The sequence below is a fragment of the Zea mays genome, chromosome 4 (genome assembly GCF_902167145.1).
Source record: "Zea mays cultivar B73 chromosome 4, Zm-B73-REFERENCE-NAM-5.0, whole genome shotgun sequence".
NCBI classification, from domain to species: domain Eukaryota; kingdom Viridiplantae; phylum Streptophyta; class Magnoliopsida; order Poales; family Poaceae; genus Zea; species Zea mays.
This window is the reverse complement of record NC_050099.1, coordinates 57344182-57370424: the sequence shown is the minus strand read 5'-3', so window position 1 is coordinate 57370424 and position 26243 is coordinate 57344182. Positions and strand designations below refer to the sequence as shown.

The 26243-nt window shown below is 52.2% G+C and overlaps 1 protein-coding gene across 3 annotated transcripts; it reads right to left on the bottom strand.

Annotated features, from left to right (window-relative positions):
• Nucleotides 1-1200: 1200 nt before the first annotated feature.
• Nucleotides 1201-25976, bottom strand: LOC100382781 (uncharacterized). 3 transcript variants are annotated; one of them, XM_020551666.2, is made up of 4 exons: nt 25362-25965; nt 24172-24733; nt 23618-24069; nt 1201-1651 (listed from the first exon to the last, which is right to left on the bottom strand). In XM_020551666.2, the coding sequence occupies exons 1-3, from the start codon at nt 25895-25897 to the stop codon at nt 23704-23706; spliced, it is 1464 nt and encodes a 487-aa protein (XP_020407255.1). In that variant the 5' UTR covers nt 25898-25965; the 3' UTR covers nt 1201-1651; nt 23618-23703. The 3 variants fall into 3 exon arrangements, with proteins under 3 accessions (XP_020407255.1, XP_020407256.1, NP_001168961.1); XM_020551667.2 differs by adding an exon at nt 25138-25233 and having other exon boundaries at nt 1211-1651; nt 23618-24733; nt 25362-25976; NM_001175490.1 differs by having other exon boundaries at nt 1216-1651; nt 23618-24733; nt 25362-25916.
• Nucleotides 25977-26243: the final 267 nt, after the last annotated feature.

Genomic DNA, 26243 nt, shown 5'->3' with positions numbered 1-26243 from the left:
CGCATCTAACAGCAGTATCAATTTTGTGAAGAACCCCTTCCACCTTCCTCCCCTGGTGGGAGGGGTTCTTCGTAAAATTGCTGGTGTCGTTGAATACAAGATGGATGCACCAGATTTAAAATGTGCACATGAGCACCGTACCCCTTTGAGCACCAGATACGTTCCCTATTGATTGATTGATCGATCGATTGTTGGTATTCCAATTGGCCATAGCGCTCCATATATATAAAGGGAGAGGTCTAGACCTGTTACAAGCGTTTCCCGAGTTAATCCCGCAGAATTAGCTAACAAATCCCGTAAAAAACTCGAAATTCTAACTGATTCTGCGTGTGCGGACCGTCGGCGCCACCACCACGGACCGTCCGGCCTCAAGACCAGACCGTCCGCTCGGCCTATTTTGGTGTTCAACACACATTCGAATAAATAATAGTAAACGTAGGCATACATACAAACTAGTTTGTATATTCAGAAATTACTTAATAAATACATACTTAATATAAAACGAATTATATTTTAGGACGGAAAGTGTATATAATAATTTATAACACCTTATGCATACAACCAAACAGCGACCTAAGATCTCTAGGATTCCAGCTCGGAAAGACTTGCGTAGGGTTTACGAACGTTCAACTACTTTGTCAGAGCATACCAAGCAAAATTGCAAATTCAAGAGATGTTTCATAAAGCCTGATGACATAATTCCACGTTTCAGTTCAGAATCTTCAGATATAGACTAGATAGCAACAATTATGGTAGCTGACATAAAACTTGTATATCTCTGGTGATACAGTAGTAGCTCAGGATGTCATCAAATATTCCTGCACATGAGATAGTTTAGCTAACTTACAACCGTATAAGATCCCGGCCGTTACTTTTTTTTCTATTCTGCCGGTTAAGTTAAATCAAATACACAAATTCAAAACAGTTGCTTGAACACTTCGCCCAGAGGTCAGCAGCAATACTACCAATAACAAGAGATAATTTTGAAACAAACAAAAACCCTTAAATTCCATATAAGATTAGATACGAACAGAAGACAGAATGCACCAAATTACTAGAACATAACACAGCTATTTGCACCTTGAATTCAGGACTCAAATGGACACAAGTAAAATGGGATCCTGTTGGTCACCTGTCAAGGGCTCCTGAGGAGAGAAGGACGTGTGTGATGGGAATAAACAATGTGTGTGGTTAAACGGATAAGAAGAGATATTTATAATCATCGACTTTCATTCATTAAATTACAGTAGGTTACAATGTTACCTTCAGTACGCTTTCAAGACGTCCGAAGGTAAATACACAATCAGCTTCAAAGGCTGAGCACTTCCAATGTGAAGGGAAAATGTGAACGGACTCCATGCATGAGTATTTGGGGCACCGTATAGCTTCACATGAAATTAAACTATTGCCCCCAATCCCTATGTACATGGTCTACAAAATTTATAGAGGTCACCTCGTCCTTCCTCATGAGACATGTCGTATACATTTCTCTTGAGCTCTTTTGTTTTTTCAGCATCAATACATATTGGAAGCTACGTTCAGAATTGGGCTTCGGCTGTGTGTCGACACCATGATTAATTCCTGATGACGAAGATGTCCCTTTCTCCCTTTGGCTTATAGAAGCTTCCGACTGAAGGTTGTCTTGTTGTCCCTAAAACAGGCACAAAACAGTGGAACTTATCAGTTCGAGGACTTTCGGCAAAGGCCTTCTTTCCAACAGGTCTCGATATCAAAATAGCACAAGATCAGAGATTGTCACAAAGAGCATATGGCTGCAACCAACTTAGGAATCAGGTTGACGAAAATGTTTAGCTAATATAACTTCACCCAGGTACAACCTTATAAACAAACTAGCCTGAGTATCCTGAGTGTTGAAGTATGGGAAAACCTTAACCCTAGCAGGGGTTGGGAGATGTATATATAATAAGAATAGTTGGGCCTAGACCCATTATAGAGGGACGAGAGCGTAAACTTTAATACAGTTCTAACCCCCCCCCCCTCCCCCGCGCAGTCACAACTCTATCATGTACAGACGTTGAGATTGGATCGAAAGTCTAGAAAGACATTGGATGGCAGGCCCTTCGTCAAGATGTCGGCGAACTGTAGGGTTGTGGGGACGCTGAGAACCCGAACGTCGCCTACTGCGACACGCTCCCGGACGAAGTGGAGGTCGATCTCCACATGCTTCGTGCACTAATGTTGTACGAGGTTGGTAGAGAGGTAGACGGCGCTGACGTTGTCGCAGTAGACAAGGGTGGCGCGCTGAAGGGGGGTGTAGAGCTCGTGGAGGAGCTGGCGCATCCAAGATGCCTCGGCCACGCCGTTAGCCACAGCGCGGTACTCGGCCTCGACGCTGGAGCGGGAGACGACGAGCTGACGCTTGGCAGCCAAGAGACGAGGTTGGTGCCCATAAATACGGCATAGCCGAAGGTGGAGCGGCGCGTGTCGGGGCAGCCAGCCCAGTCGACGTCGGTGTAGACCACAAGGTCCGACGTCGAGGATGGTCGGAGGAGGCTGTAGTCGAGGGAGCCCCGGAGGTAGCGTAGAATGCGCTTGAGAGCGGTGACGTGGGGCTCCCGTGGTGTGTGCATATGAAGGCACACCTGCTGAACGGCGTAGGAGATGTCCAACCGGGAGAAGGTGAGGTACTGGAGTGCGCCCGTCAAGCTCCTGTAAGATGTCGCGTCGGCGACCGAGGGCCTGTCGTCCTCAGAGAGCTTCGCCTGAGTGTCGACAGGCATGGAGCAGGGCTTGCAGTCGGACATGCCAGCCCGCTCCAGAATGTCGATGGCGTACTGACACTGGTGCAGGAAGAGACCCTAGGACCGGCGTTCGGCAGTGATTCCGAGGAAGTGGTGGAGAGGCTCCAGATCCTTCATCGCGAATTCCCGATGGAGGGCGATGATCGTGCACTGCAAGAGATCGACATTGGACGCTGTGAGCACAATGTCGTCGACGTAGAGGAGTAGGTAGATGATGTCCTCGCCCCGCTGGGAGATGAAGAGGGATGTGTCCGACTTGGCCTGGACAAAGTCGATGGAAGCCAAATAGGTGGCGAAGCGGCTGTACCAGGCCCGCGGCGCCTGCTTGAGGCCGTAGAGCGAGCGGTTCAGCCGGCAGACCAGGTCTAAGTTGGCGGCGGCGACGAAGCCGGTGGGCTGGCTGCAGTAGACAGTCTCCGTCAGGGTGCCATGAAGGAAGGCGTTCTTGACGTCAAGCTGGTGGATGGGGCCGCGCGTGGCGCGGGTAGGGTCGACGTGGCCGCGCGCGGCGCAGGCAGGATCGACGGGGCCGCGCGTGACGCGGGCAGGCGTGCGAGTGGGGGTGTCGAAGCCGCATGTGGCAGGCACAGGGTCGTCGGAGCCCCGCGAGTTGGCGGTGGAGCTGCGCGAGGTGCGGGTAAAGGTGCGAGGCGAGGTGCCTGGGAGGGAAGGGTACTCGGATCGGACTCAATGATGGAGTCGAGATCGGTGGGTGGGGAGGAGCCAGCAAGGGGAAACACATCTTCGTCAAAGACGACATGACGAGAGATGATGATGCGATGGGAGGTCAGGTCAAGACAGCGATACCCTTTGTGATCAGGAGAGTAACCAAGGAAGAGGCAGCGAGTGGAGCGTGGTGCCAGCTTATGAGGAGCAGTAGTAGAAGTGTTGGAATAGCAGGCACAACCGAACACACGAAGGTGGTCGTAGGAGGGGGTCGTGTCGTAGAGGGCGAAGTGGGGGTGGGGTGACTCACCGCCTTCGATGGGAGGCGGTTGAGGAGGTGGGTAGCTGTGTGTAGGGCCTCTGCCCAGTAGCTGGCAGGGCGAGACGCCTGGAAGAGGAGGCAGCGGATCATGTTGGTGGTAGTGCAAATCATGCGCTCTGCCCGACCGTTATGGGCGGAGGGTAGGGCACGAGAGACGCAACTGAACGCAACTAGTGAGGAAGAACGACCGAGAGGCGTGGTTGTCAAACTCGCGGCCATTGTCATACTGCAGTGCACGGACCGGGCGACGGAACTGGGTGGAGACCCAGGCAAAGAAGTGAGGGTGGTAAAGGTGTCGGACTTCAACCGAAGAGGGAAAGTCCAGAGGAAATGGGAAAAATCATCCAAAATCACCAAATAGTATTTATAGTCAGAAAGACTAAGTACAGGGGATGTCCAGAGATCACAATGAACCAGGTCAAAAGCCTGCTCAGCCCTAGAAGAAGATGTGGTAAAAGGGAGACGAGTGTGTCGGCCAAGTTGACAAGCATGACAAAGGCCCTCAAAATGTCCCCTATTACAAGAAGGATGTAAACTGCTGGAGATCTTAGCCATGACATCGGGTCCTGGATGGCCAAGACGACGATGCCAAGTGGTGGAGGTGGTGGTGGAGACCAGGATGGGAGGTGAAGACGCGCCGGTGGAAGAAGGCTGGAACGTGTAGAGGGGCCCGGCACTGTCACATCGGGCGAGAAGGGTCTTGGTGGCTAGATCCTTCACAGAAAAACCAGAGGGGTCAAACTCAATGGAACAAGAATTGTCGGTGGTGAACCGACGAACGGAGAGAAGATTGTGAGTGATATATGGGGCTATGAGAACATCGTTGAGAAAGAACGGTCCAGGGAGCACCGAGGCACCTACAGAGGTGACCGGAAAAGTGGAACTGTTTCCAACGACGATCGAGGTAGGGTGTGTGAGGGGAGGTGAGTGGGAGCGAGATAGCATGCCTGTGGTGGGAGTGGTGTGATAGGATGCTCCGGAGTCGATGACCTAGTCAGATGGCGGAGGGGCCAACGCCATGGTGCGATAGTATGTGGCGGCGAGGGCGATAGGGTCCCAGCCTCCAGCGAACGAAGGCCACGTCGTCGTGGGAGACGACCCCTGTCGGTACCCAGAATCAGGGGTACCCTCTTCTACAGTATGAAGGTGTTGTACATCTACGACGTCTCCAGGTCACACGGAGAACGGCTCCCGACCCCACCGCATGGGCAGGTCTAAAGGCACCACGTGGCAAGGAAAGGTAATACATCCAGGATGTATCATTGGGTCCGAACCTCCACAGTAGGACATCGGACCCCTGTGCGTACAAGCCCGGAGCTCCCAAGAAGGCATGTCGGGTCCCTCGGGTAGGCCTCAGGTCCCTCCGAGTAAGGTCCGGGCCTTGGCAAGGTCCCGGGACGGGAAGGACCCCGACTTGAGTAAGGGTCCGGTGCTGACACGCGTCCAGGCCCTGTCCTGTGCTTCCCGCTCAGGGCAGAGACCCGCTGCTGCCGCGTGGCTAGTGGCCCGTGACGTAAGCCAACGGGCTGGGCCTGACGTGAGGCCCATAACGCCGCGCAGCCTCTGCATTTATTGCGGAGAGGACGCGTCGCCTGCCACCGCGCAGACGAGCGACGTGCCCTCTCAGCATTTAATGTGCCCTGTCCAATTCGCTGGCAGGCGGCGTCAGGGTCACCCAACAGACGGCACGCCTGTCCAGTCTGTTGGCAAACAGTGCGCCCGTGTCGAGCGGCGCACTGTGCTCATCATCCCTTCTACAAGAAGCTTCCCCTGTACACCGAGGATACGGAGATCTTGGGTGTCAGGGCACGAGAAGCTTGCCCCAGCAGCAAACATTTGTAGCTCCAAGCGTTATATTCTTTATGTCCCTGGGCCCACATGTCAGGGCCCAGTGCCTTTGTGCATGCCCCCCTTCAGCTATAAAAGGGGAGGCATGCGACGTTACAAGACACATCCAATCTGAGACTCACAAGCTCATACAAGCCTACAAGCAATACATCACACGGTGGAGTAGGGTGTTACGCTCCGGTGGCCCGAACCACTCTAAACCCTTGTGTGTTCTTGTGTTCTTCCAGTTTTCCCAACTAACAAGCGAAACGCCTAGGCCCCTCCTCATCTTAGGATTTAGGGCGGGTGCACTCCGCCACCCGGCCGGAGATTTGCCCTCCGACATTTGGCGCGCCAGGTAGGGGCTAGGGATTAGGTTTTTGCTTGTTTCCTTGCCCAAGCATGATGGGGCAAATCATTGAGCACCGCGCCGAGACTTCGGTAGATTTCGCGGTGGAGGGAGAAGCTGCTTCCTCCACACCGCAGGTTCCCAACCGCCCAGTGCCAGGCACTGCTGCAGTGCACGCCGCACGGCAGCACACGGCTGCGCAAACCTCCCGGACTCCATCGAGGGCTTCTCCGGGAGCATTATCGGCGGCCAGGGAGTTGTTGTGACACCCTCCAAGCTCCACGGCCTCACCGGGGACCATGAAGCAATGGCGGGACGACGTCGACCGACTACTCGGTATGGCACATTCTACCTCGACCAGGTCGAGGACGCGGTCATCCCGACGCCAACACGAGGCGTCAGCATCTGTGTGCTCGCCCTCAGTAAGGGGTGCACAGACCAACGACCTCCGGACAGAACTCAACCGCAGGCGTGCGGGAGAGGATGCCCGGGTCTCTTTGGAAAGGGCGCGCGAGCGCCGCCAAAACATCGATGGTCGCAACCTCGATCAAGACTTCGCTGCAGTTGCACTGCAGACACCAATGGGCACCCGGTCCCAAACGGGTGTCCCCTTGGCCGGTGTGGGCTACGCTGCTCTTGCGGATCATCTCCGCGCGGCGTCATGGCCACCCAAGTTCCGGCCGCACCTGCCGGAAAAGTACGACGGAACATCGAACCCGTCGGAGTTCCTGCAGGTGTACGTCACCGCCATCACGGCAGCAGGTGGAAACACCGCTGTGATGGCGACATATTTTCATGTAGCCTTGTCTGGACCTGCCCGGACCTGGCTCATGAACCTCACCCCGGGGTCAGTCTACTCCTGGGAGGAGCTCTGCGTGCGGTTCGTTGCGAACTTCGCCAGTGCTTACAAGCAGCACGGTGTGGAGGCCCACCTCCATGCGGTGAGGTAGGAGCCTAGGGAAACTCTTCGGAAGTTCATCTCCCGCTTCACCAAGGTGCGAGGTACTATACCTCGTATTTCTGATGCTTCCATCATCACGGCCTTCCGACAAGGAGTACGTGATGAAAAAATGCTGGAGAAGTTGACCACACATGACGTGGAAACTGTCCCCACACTCTTCGCTCTGGCCGATAAGTGCGCCAGAGCCGCCGACGACCGTGCATGGCACTCAGCCTCACAAACCGGAGCTACCCAGTCGGGAGGCTCGGGTGTCGTCCCCCGGACGGAAAGAAGAAAAAGAAGGACCGCGACTACCACAAGCCGCGGTCCACCGCTCTAGTGGTCGCGGCCACTACCGGAGGCCAGGGCGACCGCAACAAACGCCCACGGCCGCAGAAGGGTAACAGCGGCTCATGCCCTGTGCACCCCAACGGTCGCCACAGCGCCGCGAAGTGTCACGAGATCATTGACCTCGCGAAACGCGTCAGTGAGCGGCGCGAGCAGTCTTCCAAAGATGGCTCCCCACCTCGCCGCCGACCTGGCAAAGAAAAGGTGGACGACGGTGAGGTGGTCGCGGCTGAGCGGGACTCTGGTATCAGTCGCCCAAGGGGAACCTGAAGGATGTCCTCGCCGGAGGCTCCTACTCCGGTGAAGACAACTAGACGGACCCCAGAGGGATCCCGTGCTCCCCGGCCTACGGAGCTGAAGCATGCCTTCCTCCGGAAACCCTTCTGGATTCCCCACGGGTCCAGGCTTCCGATAGGTACGTACAAGGATGGCCACAGCCAAAGACGTAGGCTCCCGTGTCAAATGTAGATGGGGACCTAGGGTCGGGACCTAGCCCTACGGCAGGTACCAAACCAAGAAGGGCTCCGCAACTCTCTCCTAGCTGGGAAGGACCCTTCAAGGTAACGGGAATACACCGACCCAGGGGCAACCATCTAGCTACGACTGAAGGAGTGCCTTACCCCGATGCCGAAACATCTCTGTAAGTTCTATCCATAGGGCAAGACTAAGGGGTCGAATCTGTTTCCCTTTTTGTAACTAGGTAACGCATACGTGTACGACAATCCGGTGGGGTCTGTCCCCATAAACCCGGTCTATTGGTCTGCACCCATGCATGATGAGTTATAAAGAAAAACTACCCCCTCAGTTGAGCCTCTATGATAGTTCCATCTCGCTGCTCCATGGTCCTACCTTGCAGTCTTTCAGATAAGTACTTTTTATCTAACCCACCCATGCGGTTTCCATCTGTCTAACACGACGACATCCGAATTGAGCAGCCAGGCTTGCAGTTTAGGGCCCCTGATACGAAAGTTGGGAGGTCCGACAGCCTGGGAGCCGGCCCCGGAGAACGGGACCCCGTTCCATGGGGTGGTCCGGAGCCTGTGTGGCCGCTTAGCCTGGTTCCGTACCCGAAAGCCTGCACACTCCACCGTTCCGTGACGGGTACCTAGTATTTGGGGCTATAAGTCCTGCGGGTCCGACAACCTCGGGACCGGAACTAGAGAATGGACATTAGTCTCCTGGGGTGATCCGGAGCCCGTAGCCGCTCAGCCTGGTCCCGTACCGTGGGCCTGCACGCTCCACCGCCCTGCGACAAGTGTCCTAGTATCTAGGGCCGCGGCCCAAGGGGTCCGGACACGCAACTTGGCCACCCGGACTGAAACCTGCGAGTCCCGAGCATGTATCAAAGGATGACTAATGTCAGACAAGGGACCCTATGGGTGTACTACTAACGCTCCTTAGCTGAAGCTGTGTACAGATCCAGACCTCGGCGAGGCTGCCTCCCGAGAAGTATTGACAACCTTTTCAGATACGCTGGAATCCAACCTCAACAAATCAAGCCTGCATCCCAGGCGGGGGGCCAGGTACCAGGGAGGAGTCAACAGTATCGCACACAGCAGAAACAAGTTGAAAATAGATAAGTACTAATACTGCTTAAACAGTACTCTTGAGTACCTTACAAAAAGCGAAAGTATTACATCTGTTTCATGTGGAGCCCTAGTTCCATCTCTACTCTGCAGGAATGAACTACCTCCACACCAGTAGGGCCGCGGGATAGCTAGCTCCGAGCGGCTCGCCAGCGGAGGCGACCACATCAGCACCGACGGCGACGGCCACCTCTACACCAACGACTCGCCAGCAGTGGCGATCACCCCCGCGCGTACGCCACTGCGAAAAGGTCCTCGCCCCCGTCTTCCTACGGGGGGCGACAACGAGGCCATTAAAGCCAAAAGAGCCGGAAGTCCAGCGGCAGGTGGCACTGACGGTCTCGCCAGCGGAGGCAACCACCTCTGCAGTGGGCAGCCTCACCAGCGGCGGCGACCACCTCTGCACCGACGACAGTGGCCACCTGCACACCAGTGTCGTACCGGCGAATGGCTGCCGCCCCAGCGCGCGCAAAGAGGTCCTCGCTCCCGTCCTCGCTGCGGGAGTGAGGACAAGACCATCCAAGAACGAGGACGCCGCCCCCGCGGCGTACGACGTCTTGTACGACCCCCCGGTGCGGCCGGCGACGCGGGAGAAGTCGTGGATGTGGCCGACCTGCGCACGGCGCGACCGTCGCCCGTGCGGTGGACGGACAGCCACGCCCCGGCCAAGCAGCAGGAGGCAGCGCCGGAGGCGGCACCAAAGCCATCCAGGCCGAGGAGCCAGACACGCGGCAGCTGACGGCGCCTGCAGCCGGCCGGCCCCACGTAGCCGAAGTTCGCCTCCTCCGCAAGGCTGGTGAACGCCCTTCTCCCTCGAATGCTGGAGGAAGAAGCGGGTCGCCAGCCCATGTGGAGGGCAGGACCCCAACTCGGCTCGCCTCCCGCCCCAGCGAGGATGATGAACATCCTTGAAGCTGAGGGCAGGGGGAGGCCGCAGCCCGGCTCGCTTCTCTCCACCACAAGGCTGGTAGTCATCCTTGTGGATGACCACCGGCCGGGCTGCATGATGAAAATCCTTAAAGCCGAGCGATGGCGGAAGTGCGCCAACCCCCATGGGGTTGCGCTCCTCTAGCAGCAGCAAGAAGAAGACAAGGTCGGCAGCACCACCAGGAGCGCGAGCTCTCCGGCGGTGAGATCGCTGGAGGGGACGGCCCTGACGCGGATCCTTCCAGAGAACACTGGCGCACCCCATCTGGAGGCCCGGAAGGCGGAAGGGCACGATGAATGCGAGAGGAGCAAGGCATGGCTACTGCCCGGGAGATCGATCCCTTTTTAAAGGCAGATCTTCCCACTCGCGCCCTGGAGCATCACGGGCAGAGTTTCCCCCGACGTGCACCAGGGTTACCGCCCTATGACACGGGGGCCAGGCCGCACATGTCATACAGACTGACCCAGAGCACGAAGAAGGCGGAACACCACCCAAGGAGCGTGCAACTACCCCGCAGTTATGTGCCCCTTCATTTTCGGAGCAACCAGCGGTCAGAAAGGTGAACCGCCGCACAAGGAGCATGCAACCGTCCCTCGGTTAAGCGCTCCCTCATCTTCGCCGAAACCAGCGGTCGAAAAGGCGAACCGCCACAAGCGTACAACCGCCCCGCGGTTGTGCGCCCCCTCAGCTTCGCGGCAACCGGCGGTCCAACATGGGGGCCCAGGCCCACATGTCATACAACTGGTGCGCCGGTTACCAGGTGCGGAAAAATCGCACCGCCGCTCGCACCAATGCCACGTCTCCTCGGGGCCGTCACGGAAGACTGAAAAGATAAGTTTCAGAACTGTGCAACGACTCGAGGCAGCCTGCGCATGGCCCAGCGGTGGCATTAAGTACGAAAATCACGGGCCAGTCAACCGTGGGAATAGGCGTGGCAGTCGGCATGACCATAGGCGGGCCGGCAGTAATTGCGTCAACAGGCACGCAGGAGCAGCAGGCCAACCGCTAATCAAGCTTTGGCCCCACCTGCAGGCTCGCATCCTCCCCTGAGGCGAGCCCGGGGGCCACTGTCGGTACCCTGAATCAGGGGTACTCTCTTCTACAGTATGAAGGTGTCGTACATCTACAACGTCTCCAGGTCACACGGAGAATGGCTCCCGACCCCACCGCATGGGCAGGTCTAAAGGCACCACGTGGCAAGGAAAGGTAATACATCCCAGGATGTATCATTGGGTCCGAACCTCCACAGTAGGACACCGGACCCCTGTGCGTACAAGCCCGGAGCTCCCAAGAAGGCATGTCGGGTCCCTCGGGTAGGCCCAGGTCCCTCCGAGTAAGGTCCGGGCCTTGGCAAGGTCCCGGGACGGGAAGGACTGAAAGGGAAATGTGCCCTTGGGCCATTTCTAAGTATTTTGGTGATTGAGTGCAAACACAAGGGCCTAAATGTGAAAATATGCTCATGGATGAACAAAGTGTAAATCACAAGTAAAGGTATGTTTCTAAGCCTTAGTACATTAGTTTTGTGTACTAACATCTTGTCTAAAGTGTTAGAAACAGGAGAAAGAAGAAAAGAAAAGAAGTGGAGAGTGGCTGTGTACAGCCAAAGGCTGCTTCGGGCTGGGGCACCGGACTGTCCGGTGTGCACCGGACAGTGTCCGGTGCGCCAGATCAGCGCAGCGCAAACCAGCCGCTCTCGGGTTATTCTCCGGCGACTTCGGCTAAAATTCACCGGACTGTCCGGTGTGCACCGGACTGTCCGGTGAGCCAACGGTCGGCCAGGGCCAACGGTCGGCCGCGCAATCCGCGCGGGACACGTGGCCGAGCCAACGGTCGGAAGACGGCACCGGACTGTCCGGTGTGCACCGGACATGTCCGGTGCGCCAACAGCGCCAGATCTGCCAACGGTCTGCAACGGTCGTCTTCGCCGTTTAAGGAAACAAATCGGGCACCGGACAGTGTCCGGTGTGCACCGGACTGTCCGGTGCCCCCGACGACAGAAGGCAAGGATGGCCTTCCGGATTTGCTCTCAACGGCTCCTAGCTGCCTTGGGGCTATAAAAGGAGCCCCTAGGCGCATGGAGGAGATACACAAGCAACCTTTGAGCATTCTTGATCATCCACACTAAGTCTCTGCGCATTCGTTTGTGTTTCTAAGTGATTCGAGCTCTGTTCTAAGTGAGAACTCTGAGATAGTCTTGTGAGCTCGATTCTTGGCCGTGTGTGTGCGCTTTTGCTGTGGATTTGTGTGTGTTGCTTCCCTCCCTTACTCTGTGTTTCATTTGTGATCATATACTTGTAAGGGCAAGAGACTCCAATTTGTGGAGATTCCTTGCAAACGGGATAGTGAAAGGAAAACAAAACACCGTGGTATTCAAGTGGGTCTTTGGACCGCTTGAGAGGGGTTGATTGCAACCCTCGTCCGTTGGGACGCCACAACGTGGAGTAGGCAAGCGTTGGTCTTGGCCGAACCACGGGATAAAACCACTGTGTCACTCTGTGCTTGATTGGATTTTTGTGGTTATTGTGTTTTGACTCCTCTCTAGCCACTTGGCATAAACTGTGCTAACACCTAATCAAGTTTTGTGGCTATAAGTTTGAAGTTTTTACAAGATCACCTATTCACCCCCCCCCCCCTCTAGGTGCTCTCAATTGGTATCGGAGCCGTTCTCTTCACAAAGGGACTAACCGGCCGAAGAGATGGATCCTAAGGGGAAGGGTATAGTGATCAACGACAAAGAAAAGGAATCCTTCGTCAACGAGCCGAAGGACGATAAGCCTACCGACTCCGGCTCGGGCCAAAGACGGAAGGAAGGGAAGAAGAAGAAGACCAGGCGCATCAAGGAGATCGTCTACTACGACAGCGACGAGTCTACTTCTTCCCAAAAGGACGAGGACCACAACGACTACGAGAGAAGAAAACCGGTTAATTCGAACTTTTCTTTTGATTACTCTCGTATTCCGCAAAGTTCACATTCTCATTTGCTCTCCATTCCACTCGGCAAGCCCCCACACTTTGATGGAGAGGACTACGGATTTTGGAGCCACAAAATGCGTAGTCACCTATTCTCTCTCCATCCTAGTATATGGGAGATTGTAGAGAGTGGAATGCATTTTGATAGTTCGGATAGTCCCATGTTCATTAATGAACAAATTCATAAGAATGCACAAGCTACTACTGTTCTTCTAGCTTCCTTGTGCAGGAATGAATACCATAAGGTGAGCGGCTTGGATAACGCCAAGCAAATCTGGGACACCCTCAAGATTTCTCATGAGGGGAACGACGTCACCTTACTCACCAAGATGGAGTTGGTGGAGGGCGAGCTTGGACGGTTCGCAATGATAAGGGGCGAGGAGCCAACGCAAACATACAATCGGCTCAAGACCCTTATCAACAAGATAAGAAGCTACGGGAGCACGCGATGGACGGACCACGACGTCGTCCGCCTAATGCTAAGGTCATTTACCGTTCTTGATCCTCACTTGGTGAACAATATACGTGAAAATCCCAGGTACACCAAGATGTCGCCCGAAGAAGTTCTTGGGAAATTTGTTAGCGGGCGAATGATGATCAAGGAGGCGAGATATGTGGACGACGCCTTGAATGGTCCGATCAACGAGCCGCAACCTCTCGCTCTCAAGGCAACACGAAGCAAGGAGGCGCTACCTAGCAAGGTGGCACAAATTGAGGCGGCCGGACTCAACGATGAAGAGATGGCTCTCATCATCAAGAGATTCAAGACGGCGCTAAATGGTCGCAAGGGGCAGCCAAGCAAGACCAAGACCAAGGGGAAGCGCTCATGCTTCAAATGCGGTAAGCTTGGTCATTTTATCGCTAACTGTCCCGATAATGAAAGTGACCAGGAAAAGGGGAACAAAAGAGAAAAGAAGAAGCAATACAAGAAGGCAAAGGGCGAGGCGCATCTAGGAAAGGAGTGGGACTCGGATTGCTCCTCCTCCGACTCCGACAACGAAGGACTCGCCGCCACTGCCTTCAACAAATCGGCTCTCTTCCCCAACGAGCGTCTCACATGTCTTATGGCAAGGGAGAAGAAGGTGAGTACTCAAGACTCCACTTATGCTTCTTCTAGTGATAGTGAGTCTAGTGATGAGGACATAGATTATTCATGCTTGTTCAAGGGCTTAGATAGATCTAAGATAGATAAAATCAATGAATTGATTGATGCATTGAATGAAAAGGATAGGCTTTTAGAAAAGCAGGAGGATTTATTGTATGATGAACATGATAAATTTGTAGAGGCACAAAAATCATATGCTTTAGAAGTAAAAAGAAATGAAATGCTTTCTTATGAACTATCTACTTGTCATGAAACCATTTCTACTTTACAAGGTGTTAACAATGATTTAAATGCTAAGTTAGAAGTAGCAAATAAATCTAATTCTTGTGTAGAACATGTTAAGATTTGCACTAAGTGTAAGGATTTCGATGTTGATGCCTGTAGTGAACATCTAGTTTTAATTTCCAAATTAAATAAGGAAGTGGCTAGTCTTAATGCCCAACTTAAGACTAGCAAGAATGAAGTTGATAAAATAAAATTTGCAAGGGATGCCTATACGGTTGGTAGACACCCCTCAATTAAGGATGGTCTTGGCTTCAAGAGAGAGGCCAAGAACTTAACAAGCCATAAGGCTCCCATCTTCGTCAAGGAGAAAGGGAAGGCCCCTATGGCTAGTAATGCTAAAAAGAACCATGCTTTTATGTATTATGATAGGAGAAATGCTAGAAATGCTTATAATGATTTTGATTCACATGTTTATGATTCTCATGCCATGTTTGCCTCTAGTTCTTCTTATAAGCATGATAGGGATATGCCTAGGAGAAATATTGCTCATGTGCCTAGAAAGAATGTTATTCATGCTCCTAGGAAAGTAGTGAATGAACCTTCTATAATTTATTGTGCTTTAAACACTTCCTTTGCTATTTGTAGAAAGGATAGGAAAATAGTTGCTAGGAAGTTAGGGGCAAAATGCAAGGGAGACAGGACTTGCATTTGGGTCCCTAAGGACATTTGTGCTAACCTTGCAGGACCCAACATGAGTTGGGTACCTAAGACCCAAGCCTAAATTTGCCTTGCAGGTTTATGCATCCGGGGGTTCAAGCTGGATTATTGACAGCGGATGCACAAACCATATGACGGGGGAGAAGAAGATGTTCACCTCCTACGTCAAAAATAAGGATTTCCAAGATTCAATTATATTCGGTGATGGGAATCAAGGCAAGGTAAAAGGGCTAGGTAAAATTGCAATTTCTAATGAGCATTCTATATCAAATGTATTCTTAGTGGAGAGTCTTGGATATAATTTGCTATCTGTCAGTCAATTATGTCAAATGGGATATAATTGTTTATTTACAAATGTAGATGTGTCTGTCTTTAGAAGAAGTGATGGTTCACTAGCTTTTAAGGGTGTATTAGACGGCAAACTTTATTTAGTTGATTTTGCAAAAGAAGAGGCCGGTCTAGATGCATGCTTAATGGCTAAGACTTGCATGGGCTGGCTGTGGCATCGCCGCTTAGCACATGTGGGGATGAAGAACCTCCACAAGCTTCTAAAGGGAGAACATGTGATAGGTCTAACCAATGTTCATTTCGAAAAAGATAGACCTTGTGCAGCTTGTCAAGCAGGGAAACAGGTGGGAGGAGCGCATCACAGCAAGAATGTGATGACCACTTCAAGACCCCTGGAGCTGCTGCATATGGATCTCTTCGGACCCGTCGCCTATCTAAGCATAGGGGGAAGTAAGTATGGTCTAGTTATTGTTGATGACTTTTCCCGCTTCACTTGGGTGTTCTTTTTGCAGGATAAGTCTGAAACCCAAGGGACCCTCAAGCGCTTCCTCAGGAGAGCTCAAAATGAGTTTGAGCTCAAAGTGAAGAAGATAAGGAGCGACAACGGGTCCGAATTCAAGAACCTTCAAGTGGAGGAGTTCCTTGAAGAAGAAGGGATCAAGCACGAGTTCTCCGCTCCCTACACACCACAGCAAAATGGTGTGGTAGAGAGGAAGAACAGGACGCTCATTGACATGGCGAGGACGATGCTAGGAGAATTCAAGACCCCCGAGTGCTTTTGGACGGAAGCCGTGAACACTGCTTGCCATGCCATCAACAGGGTCTACCTTCATCGCCTCCTCAAGAAGACGTCGTATGAGCTTCTAACCGGTAACAAACCCAATGTATCTTACTTTCGTGTATTTGGGAGCAAGTGCTACATTCTAGTGAAGAAAGGTAGAAATTCTAAGTTTGCTCCCAAAGCTGTAGAAGGGTTTTTGTTAGGTTATGACTCAAATACAAAGGCGTATAGAGTCTTCAACAAATCATCGGGTTTGGTTGAAGTCTCTAGCGACGTTGTATTTGATGAGACTAATGGCTCTCCAAGAGAGCAAGTTGTTGATTGTGATGATGTAGATGAAGAAGATGTTCCGACGGCCGCTATACGGACCATGGCGATTGGAGAAGTAAGGCCACAGGAACAAGATGAACGAGATCAACCTTCTTCCTCAACTATGGTGCATCCCCCAACCAAAGATGACGAACAGGTACCTCAAGTGGAGGCGCTTGATCAAGGGGGAGCACAAGATAATCAAGTGATGGAGGAAGAAGTGCAACCGGCACCTCCAACCCAAGTTCGAGCGATGATACAAAGGGATCATCCCGTCGACCAAATTCTGGGTGACATTAGCAAGGGAGTAACTACTCGATCTCGATTAGTTAATTTTTGTGAGCATTACTCCTTTGTCTCTTCTATTGAGCCTTTCAGGGTAGAAGAGGCCTTGCTAGATCCGGACTGGGTGTTGGCCATGCAAGAGGAGTTAAACAATTTCAAGCGCAATGAAGTTTGGACACTGGTGCCTCGTCCGAAGCAAAATGTTGTGGGAACCAAGTGGGTGTTCCGCAACAAACAGGACGAGCACGGGGTGGTGACGAGGAACAAGGCTCGACTTGTGGCAAAAGGTTATGCCCAAGTCGCAGGTTTGGATTTCGAGGAGACCTTTGCTCCTGTAGCTAGGCTAGAGTCAATTCGAATCTTGCTAGCATATGCCGCTCACCATTCTTTCAGGTTGTTACAAATGGATGTGAAGAGCGCTTTCCTCAACGGGCCAATCAAGGAGGAGGTGTACGTGGAGCAACCCCCTGGCTTCGAGGATGAACGGTACCCCGACCATGTGTGTAAGCTCTCTAAGGCGCTCTATGGACTTAAGCAAGCCCCAAGAGCATGGTATGAATGCCTTAGAGACTTTTTAATTGCTAATGCTTTCAAGGTTGGGAAAGCCGATCCAACTCTTTTTACAAAGACATGTGATGGTGATTTGTTTGTGTGCCAAATTTATGTCGATGACATAATATTTGGTTCTACTAACCAAAAGTCTTGTGAAGAGTTTAGCAGGGTGATGACGCAGAAATTCGAGATGTCGATGATGGGCGAGTTGAACTACTTCCTTGGGTTCCAAGTGAAGCAACTCAAGGACGGCACCTTCATCTCCCAAACGAAGTACACGCAAGATCTGCTAAAGCGGTTTGGGATGAAGGACGCCAAGCCCGCAAAGACTCCGATGGGGACCGACGGACACACCGACCTCAACAAAGGAGGTAAGTCCGTTGATCAAAAAGCATACCGGTCAATGATAGGTTCTTTGCTTTACTTATGTGCTAGTAGACCGGATATTATGCTTAGCGTATGCATGTGTGCTAGATTTCAATCCGATCCTAAGGAGTGTCACTTAGTGGCGGTGAAGCGAATTCTTAGATATTTGGTTGCTACGCCTTGCTTCGGGCTCTGGTATCCAAAAGGGTCTACCTTTGACTTAGTTGGATACTCAGACTCCGACTATGCTGGATGTAAGGTCGATAGGAAGAGTACATCGGGGACGTGCCAATTCTTAGGAAGGTCCCTGGTGTCATGGAACTCTAAGAAACAAACATCCGTTGCCCTATCCACCGCTGAGGCCGAGTACGTTGCCGCAGGTCAGTGTTGCGCGCAACTACTTTGGATGAGGCAAACTCTCCGGGACTTTGGCTACAATCTGAGCAAAGTCCCACTCCTATGTGACAATGAGAGTGCTATCCGCATGGCGGAGAATCCTGTTGAGCACAGCCGCACAAAGCACATAGACATCCGGCATCACTTTTTGAGAGACCACCAGCAAAAGGGAGATATCGAAGTGTTTCATGTTAGCACCGAGAACCAGCTAGCCGATATCTTTACCAAGCCTCTAGATGAGAAGACCTTTTGCAGGCTGCGTAGTGAGCTAAATGTCTTAGATTCGCGGAACTTGGATTGAATTGTAGCATACATGTGTTTATGCATTTGATCAGGTTCATTCTGCATTTTGTTGCTTATTGTGGTGCTCAAGTTGTACAAACCCTCCCTGGACCTCACAAGTCCGTTGCAAAGTGATGCACATGTTTAGGGGGAGATGTGTTACAACTTGACCCTTTGAGACTAACCATTTGCTTGAGTTTGCTTGATTTAGTCTCGAAGGTGAATTGAAAGGGAAAGGTGAACTTGGACCATGAAAGACTTCCACTGCACTCCGATGAGAGGGTAACTAATTCCAAGTTCATCTCATGACATCTTATTGCCATTTGCTCTTAATTGAAGACTTTGGTGAGGCAATGGGGTTAAAGAGGCCAAGATTGATCCCGTTTTGGTGCTTGATGCCAAAGGGGGAGAAAATAAAGGCCAAAGCGATAAATGGATCAGCTACCACTTGAGAGATTTTGAAAATAGTAGAATAGAGTTTTTGTTGTGTCAAAAGCTTTTATTGTCTCTCTTGTCAAAAGTTGGCTTCTTGTGGGGAGAAGTATTGATTATGGGAAATAGGGGGAGTTTTTGAAATCTTTGATCAATCTCTTTTGGAATGACTCTCTTTATACTTCAACATGTGTGTTTGACTTAGAGATAGAGATTTGAGTTTGATTTGCAAAAACAAACCAAGTGGTGGCAAAGGATAATCCATATATGCCAAAATTGAATAAAACCAATTTGAGTTCTTATTTGAAGTGATTTTGCACTTGTTCCACTTGCTTTATGTTGTGTTGGCATAAATCACCAAAAAGGGGGAGATTGAAAGGGAAATGTGCCCTTGGGCCATTTCTAAGTATTTTGGTGATTGAGTGCAAACACAAGGGCCTAAATGTGAAAATATGCTCATGGATGAACAAAGTGTAAATCACAAGTAAAGGTATGTTTCTAAGCCTTAGTACATTAGTTTTGTGTACTAACATCTTGTCTAAAGTGTTAGAAACAGGAGAAAGAAGAAAAGAAAAGAAGTGGAGAGTGGCTGTGTACAGCCAAAGGCTGCTTCGGGCTGGGGCACCGGACTGTCCGGTGTGCACCGGACAGTGTCCGGTGCGCCAGATCAGCGCAGCGCAAACCAGCCGCTCTCGGGTTATTCTCCGGCGACTTCGGCTAAAATTCACCGGACTGTCCGGTGTGCACCGGACTATCCGGTGAGCCAACGGTCGGCCAGGGCCAACGGTCGGCCGCGCAATCCGCGCGGGACACGTGGCCGAGCCAACGGTCGGAAGACGGCACCGGACTGTCCGGTGTGCACCGGACATGTCCGGTGCGCCAACAGCGCCAGATCTGCCAACGGTCTGCAACGGTCGTCTTCGCCGTTTAAGGAAACAAATCGGGCACCGGACAGTGTCCGGTGTGCACCGGACTGTCCGGTGCCCCCGACGACAGAAGGCAAGGATGGCCTTCCGGATTTGCTCTCAACGGCTCCTAGCTGCCTTGGGGCTATAAAAGGAGCCCCTAGGCGCATGGAGGAGATACACAAGCAACCTTTGAGCATTCTTGATCATCCACACTAAGTCTCTGCGCATTCGTTTGTGTTTCTAAGTGATTCGAGCTCTGTTCTAAGTGAGAACTCTGAGATAGTCTTGTGAGCTCGATTCTTGGCCGTGTGTGTGCGCTTTTGCTGTGGATTTGTGTGTGTTGCTTCCCTCCCTTACTCTGTGTTTCATTTGTGATCATATACTTGTAAGGGCAAGAGACTCCAATTTGTGGAGATTCCTTGCAAACGGGATAGTGAAAGGAAAACAAAACACCGTGGTATTCAAGTGGGTCTTTGGACCGCTTGAGAGGGGTTGATTGCAACCCTCGTCCGTTGGGACGCCACAACGTGGAGTAGGCAAGCGTTGGTCTTGGCCGAACCACGGGATAAAACCACTGTGTCACTCTGTGCTTGATTGGATTTTTGTGGTTATTGTGTTTTGACTCCTCTCTAGCCACTTGGCATAAACTGTGCTAACACCTAATCAAGTTTTGTGGCTATAAGTTTGAAGTTTTTACAAGATCACCTATTCACCCCCCCCCCCTCTAGGTGCTCTCAAGGACCCCGGCTTGAGTAAGGGTCCGGTGGTGACACGCGTCCAGGCCCTGCCCTGTGCTTCCCGCTCAGGGCAGAGACCCGTTGCTGCCGCGTGGCTAGTGACCCATGACGTAAGCCAACGGGCTGGGCCTGACGTGAGGCCCATAACGCCGCGCAGCCTCTGCATTTATTGCGGAGAGGACGCGCCGCCTGCCACCACGCTGACGAGCGACGTGCCCTCTCAGCATTTAATGCGCTCTGTCCAATCCGCTGGTAGGCGGCGTCAGGGTCACCCAGCAGACGGCGCGCCTGTCCAGTCTGTTGGCAAACAGTGCGCCGGTGCCGAGCGGCGCACTGTGCTCATCATCCCTTCTACAAGAAGCTTCCCCTGTACACCGAGGATACGGAGATCTTGGGCGTCAGGGCACGAGAAGCTTGCCCTAGCAGCAAACATTTGTAGCTCCAAGCGCTATATTCTTTATGTCCCTGGGCCAACATGTCGGGGCCCAGTGCCTTTGTGCATGCCCCCCTTCAGCTATAAAATGGGAGGCATGCGACGTTACAAGACATCCAATCTGAGACTCACAAGCTCATATAAGCCTACAAGCAATACATCACACAGTGGAGTAGGGTGTTACGCTCCGGCGGCACGAACCACTCTAAACCCTTGTGTGTTCTTGTGTTCTTCCGGTTTTCCCAACTAACAAGCGAAACGCCTAGGCCCCTCCTCATCTTAGGATTTAGGGCGGGTGCACTCCGCCACCCGGCCGGAGATTTGCTCTCCGACGTAGGCGGGAGCTAAGGGGCCGGGGTCAGTGTGGTCACGTCGTACGGTGGTATGCCATAGGCGGGCGGCGGAGGTGTGTCGTAAGGTGGCGTAGTCAGGAGAGCCGGTGCCGGCGCCGGCGGACGGGAGGCACTGGGGGCCTAACCCAGCCACATGGATATGGTGTCGGTCCAGGGGTTGTAGAACGACGGTCAGCCCTGGCCGCCACCCCGGCCGGTGGAACCGCCACGAGGAGCCGCCGCCCCCACGTCTGCCTTTGAGGGGGCCACGACCGTCGTCGGTGGTGGAATGCTGACGAGGGGCCGAAGGGGACGCGGTGGGGGTTCGAGCGGGGGTCCAGGTTGACGGAGCGCGGGGGGCCTGTCCTCCGGAAGACGCCTGGGCACCAGGGGTGGCGCTATAGAGTGCCGGTGCCGGAGTGGGAGCCTCGATCGTCATGGTGAGCTCCTCGAGAAGAAGTTCATTACGCACGGCGTGAAAGGTGGGAAAAGGCACGGTCCTCTTGATGAGAGCCTTCAGATGGCCGTAGCGGGGGCTAAGGCCACGCAGGAGGTTCAGCACCAAGGTACGGTCCGCCACCGGCTCACCGAGGTCAAGGAGGGAGTCTGCCAGGCCCTTCATTTGGCGGCAGTACTCCCCCACGGAGAGGTCGCCCTGGGAGAACTGGTGGAACTGGACGTCGAGGTGAAGGGCCCGAGCGTCCCTGTTCCTGAGGAACTGTTCCTCGAGGGCGAGCCACGTTTGGCGGGTCGTGTTTGCCTAGTCGCGGATGATGTCCTGGAGCTCGACGGTGATTGTGCCATGGAGCCAGGAGAGCACGACGGTGTCCATCAGGGACCAGGTAGGAGACGGCGGGGTGACGTTGTCGTCGAGGACGTGGTCGGCGAGAGCGTAGCGTCGCAGGGTGAGGTGGAACTGCCCCCGCCAGCGAGGGTAGTGGGAGGACGCCGGGTCCAGCACAATGGACACGAGGGACCGGATGTTGTGGAGACCGGCAGCCTGCGCATGAAGGGCGACGATGTGGTCGGCGTTGAGTCCAGGGGCGATGGGTGCCTGGGGGTTGGGCGAAGGTGCCTCCGGGGCGACCGGAGAATGACCGAGGAGTCGCTGAGCAGTAGCCATCTGGGCGATCAGAGCGGCGCTCATGGCTCGCTCTTGCTGCATGGCGAGGGTCGCAGCGCGCTCGGGGTCGCGGGAAGCCGCCACGGTTGCCTAAATAGTGGCGATGGCCGAGACCAACGCCGACGAGGCCGTTGGGGGGGCAGTGACGTCAGCCCATGTGGCGGTAGCGCGGGTGGGGAAGCCCGGAGGAGAACCGCGGCGTGGTTGAGCAGCGAGGGTGGCATCGGGTAGGGGGCCGAGTCCGACGATGTAGGGGCCCTCCCCAATAGCGAGGTCGCTGGGGGTGTCGAGGCCGACAGTGGCGAGGGCAGCGGTGAGGGCGGTCGTGGCCACGGCGCTGCGCGCTGGTGGGGCCACAGTGGCAGCGGTCGCGGTGAGGGTCGTGCGGGACTGCTGGGCAGCGGCAGTCGCAGCCGGGGTGTAGGGGGAAGGAGGTGGTGTCGACATGGCAGCACCAGGCGGTGGGGCAGACGACGCGGCTGAACGCAGCAAAGTGGTGGTACCGGCTGAACGCAGCGGAGTGGTGGTACTGGCTGAACGCGCGCGTCGAGAGCGACGGCGGCGCGGGGTGCGCGCGGCGAGAGTAGCAGCGGCCGGGTCTGGTGGGGTGGCCGACGCGGCGCCCAGGGAGGGGACCGACGCGGGCGGCCCTTGCTGCTGGGCGGCGGTGCAGGAGAAGGCGCGGCGGCCAGTCTGGTAAGGAGCGGCGGCCAGCGGTCGGGCCTGGGGGGAGGGAGCGGCGGCTGGAGGGAGGGAGAAGGGAGCAGCGACTGCCAGGGACTGGCGGCGGTGGCAGGGAGGGTGGGAAAAGGGAGCGGTGGCAGGGAGGGTGGGAGGGAATTAGTGTGGCTCTGGTACCATGTTGAAGTATGGGAAAACCTTAACCCTAGCAGGGGTTGGGAGATGTATTTATAATAAGAATAGTTGGGCCTAGTCCCATTACAGAGGGACGAGAGGGTAAACCCTAATACAGTTCTAACACTGAGTAATCAGGCAGTCACACTCATACCCATTAATAGTGTTAATTACTCGGCTTTGCTTACTTGTAAAAGAAAAGGTGGCCCGTTAGGTCTTTTTTGGGTACTCTAGTATTCAACTCAATCCACATGTATTGATGTGGATTGGGGTGTAAGTTAAACTAATTTACACCACAATCCACCTCAATACATGTGGAATTATGAGTGTTTGACCTTGTACTCACCCTGATACGGCTGTTTTAGAAAATCGGTAACAATATTGATCATGTAAGTGAGAGAAAATTTCTCAAAAATGAAAAAGGACTGTCAAACATTCGAATGACAGCTCGAAAAAACCAGATGCCTGTAGTAAGCCAAATAACCAAGCTTTCCTTCAAAACTCTTCCTTAGATCCCAATTATTAGACAAATTTACTGACTGAAACTGAAGGTAGGCAAGATATGGAACATTTAGTCATGGAAGGACAATCAAAATTAAATATTTTTAACAATGAACATAGACTTCAATGACGCATGACCATTGTATATTTGTATCACACAACTTAGTTCAAAGGTAACTATTTACAGAAAAACAGTCAACTGCTGTGTTTATTATCTTTTTATAATTAGATTCACATAGATTTTACTTTTTTACCATTGGTCAGAGTTCAAGAACAGGTTAACTATATTTACCTCATTGTGGTCCATATTGAAATTTTTTGAAATGAAGTCCTCATATCACAAAGGCACTAGAAGCAAATTTATTAACCCCACATTTGTTATTGCATTCTTGACTGCTTTGTAAAATATTTGCCACGCTGGGGAATGATATTGTATTTGCCTGCTCCTCTCCAGTGGTCTCTGTTTTTCAACAAAAAGGTTTTAAATTCCTTATCAAGTTGTGTATCAGAGGCAAAACCTTTTTCCTTCATTTCGTCATAGTACTCTAAAGCTCTTGGTATACATCCATGTTTCACTAAACCTTGGACCAGTGTCATATAGTGTGCACGGACAGGGCTGATCTCATATTTTCTCATTTCATTCCACACTCTTAGAGCATTCCCCGACTCGTTCAGCAAGAAAAATTTATCAATAAGCATGACAAATGTGTCACTCTTAGGGCCACAACCATCCTCCTTCATTTTCTGCAAGAGCTTCAGTGATTCATCAATGCCTTCTTGCTTTAAAAATGCATGGTAAGTCGAAATGGTAGGAACAATGCCTCTAAGTATCATGCTTTCCATTACCTTTCGCGCTTCATCAAGCTTACAACTTTCACAGAGAGGAACTATCATATTGTTATATGTTTCAACATCCGGCTGGAGGCCTTCATCTGTAAGTTTGCTAAATATATTGTGTGCATCCTTCACACAATTTTCTCTTGTCAGAACATAGACAAGTGAATTGTAAACAACAATACCAGGAATCCAACCTCTCTTTTTCATCTCATCATAAACCCTTAGAGTATCAAAAAGGTTTCCTACTTTTGAGAAACAACTGATCATGAGAGTATAGGACATGCCATCGGGAGTAATGCAGTGATTTGACATTTCTCTCCAAACTCTCTTTGCTTCAGCCACATCGGTGATCACATTACACCAACCATCTAGAATTATATTGAAACCTTCTGCAGTAAGTGGGAAGAATTTCTTTCTCAGAAAAAGCAACTCCTCAGCATCCTCAATGTTTTTTATTTTGCAAAGAGCGTGAAGAAGGGAGTAGAATACACTTTGATCTGACTCGATTTTAAACTTCTCCATGACATCAAATGTTTTGATTGCTTTATTTACTTCACTGGCAGCTGCATACCTGAAATTTCATATCCATATAATGAAAGGACAATGAAAAAAGAACTCTCAAAAGTTCAGAAATACATTGGAAGTTCAATTATGGAATATAACAACACAATGCTCAATAGTCAATAATGTACGATACTAAGGTAAACCGTAAACCTCAATCCAGAAAGTCACACTATCCTTCCTAACTCATATACTATATTCTGCATAGAGTCAACATCCTGAGAACAGGATCCGTAAAAGCTGCAAGTTTTGTTATCTTCTAATGAAGGAGCACATCGATCACATTTTAGGTTTTACAACGAATGCCTATAGCTCAACAATTCACCTTCAATTTATGACCAGGATGAAAACAATGCAACTGTATCAGTAAATTAAGTAAATAACAAAAAATATTCGTTGGAACAGTGTGCCCACCGAAGATTAATATTTTAAACCCGGAGCATAAACTTCTGCTGGTGCTTCCAAAATAATAATGTGCTCACGATTTTTTAGAATCACTGCACGTCTCAACTGAAAGCATGTTTAGAGAACTGAATCACCGTCATATAGTTCATAAATAAGAGGAAACTAGCACTTAGTGTTTATAACTTTCTTTTCTGCAATAAAAAGGATGACAGGATTCGTGCACGAGATCGCACCTCTCCATCAGGATAACCATGACCCGGCAGGTGAGCACACCGCGGTTCCGCATCCGCCGCACGATCTCCCATGCGAGGTCGAACCGCCTCGCCTTACCCGCGGCCCAGACGGCCAGGTGCCACGCTTCAGGCGGCGGCGGTAGACCCGCCCCATCGGTCCCATCCACGGCGCTGCACTCGTCTCCGTACCGGAGCGCTAACGCGGCAGCGTCCGGGTCGCGGCGCAGATCCCAGAGCGCGCGGACTAGGAGAGCGTGGGAGGCCGGCAACGGGCCCGTGGACATGGAAAGGAGGAAGGAGAGGGCCTCCTTCGGGGATGAGGTATTGGAGGCCGCGCTGGAGAGGTGGTGGAGGAAGGAGGCGAGCTCACCGTCGTCATTGTCAGGGGCAGAGAGGATGGGGTGGTCGGGGTCTGGTTCGAAGTCGCTCTGGTCGGAGGGACAATGGGAGGTGGAGAGGCGAAGAAGACGAGACGAGAGGGTTTGGCCGAGGCGGGAGAGGTGAGGGCGGAGGGCGGCGGCGAGCGGCGGCGCCATGGCAGATTGCCAGGAGATGCGAATATTTTGGAGCTTGGGACAGGTGCGTCGATCTCAACAAGCCAGTGGCACGCAGCCCATCCTGTCCGTTCGTTTATCTCTTTTTTCTTTGTTTTCTGAACGAAAAGGCAAAAATTCCTCCAATTAATTAGGGCGGATTGATTTGAAAAATCAATTTATTTTAAATGAAGTGTAGGTCAATTCTACTCCATCCATTCCAAAGTATAGTTCGTTTTAGACTTGTGATCTTATTTTCAATTGTTTTATGGTATCAAAAACAAGGCAACACAAGTTAAAACATTTGGACCTTGTCCTTAAATTATCATTTCTCTAAAGTGTTAGTTGG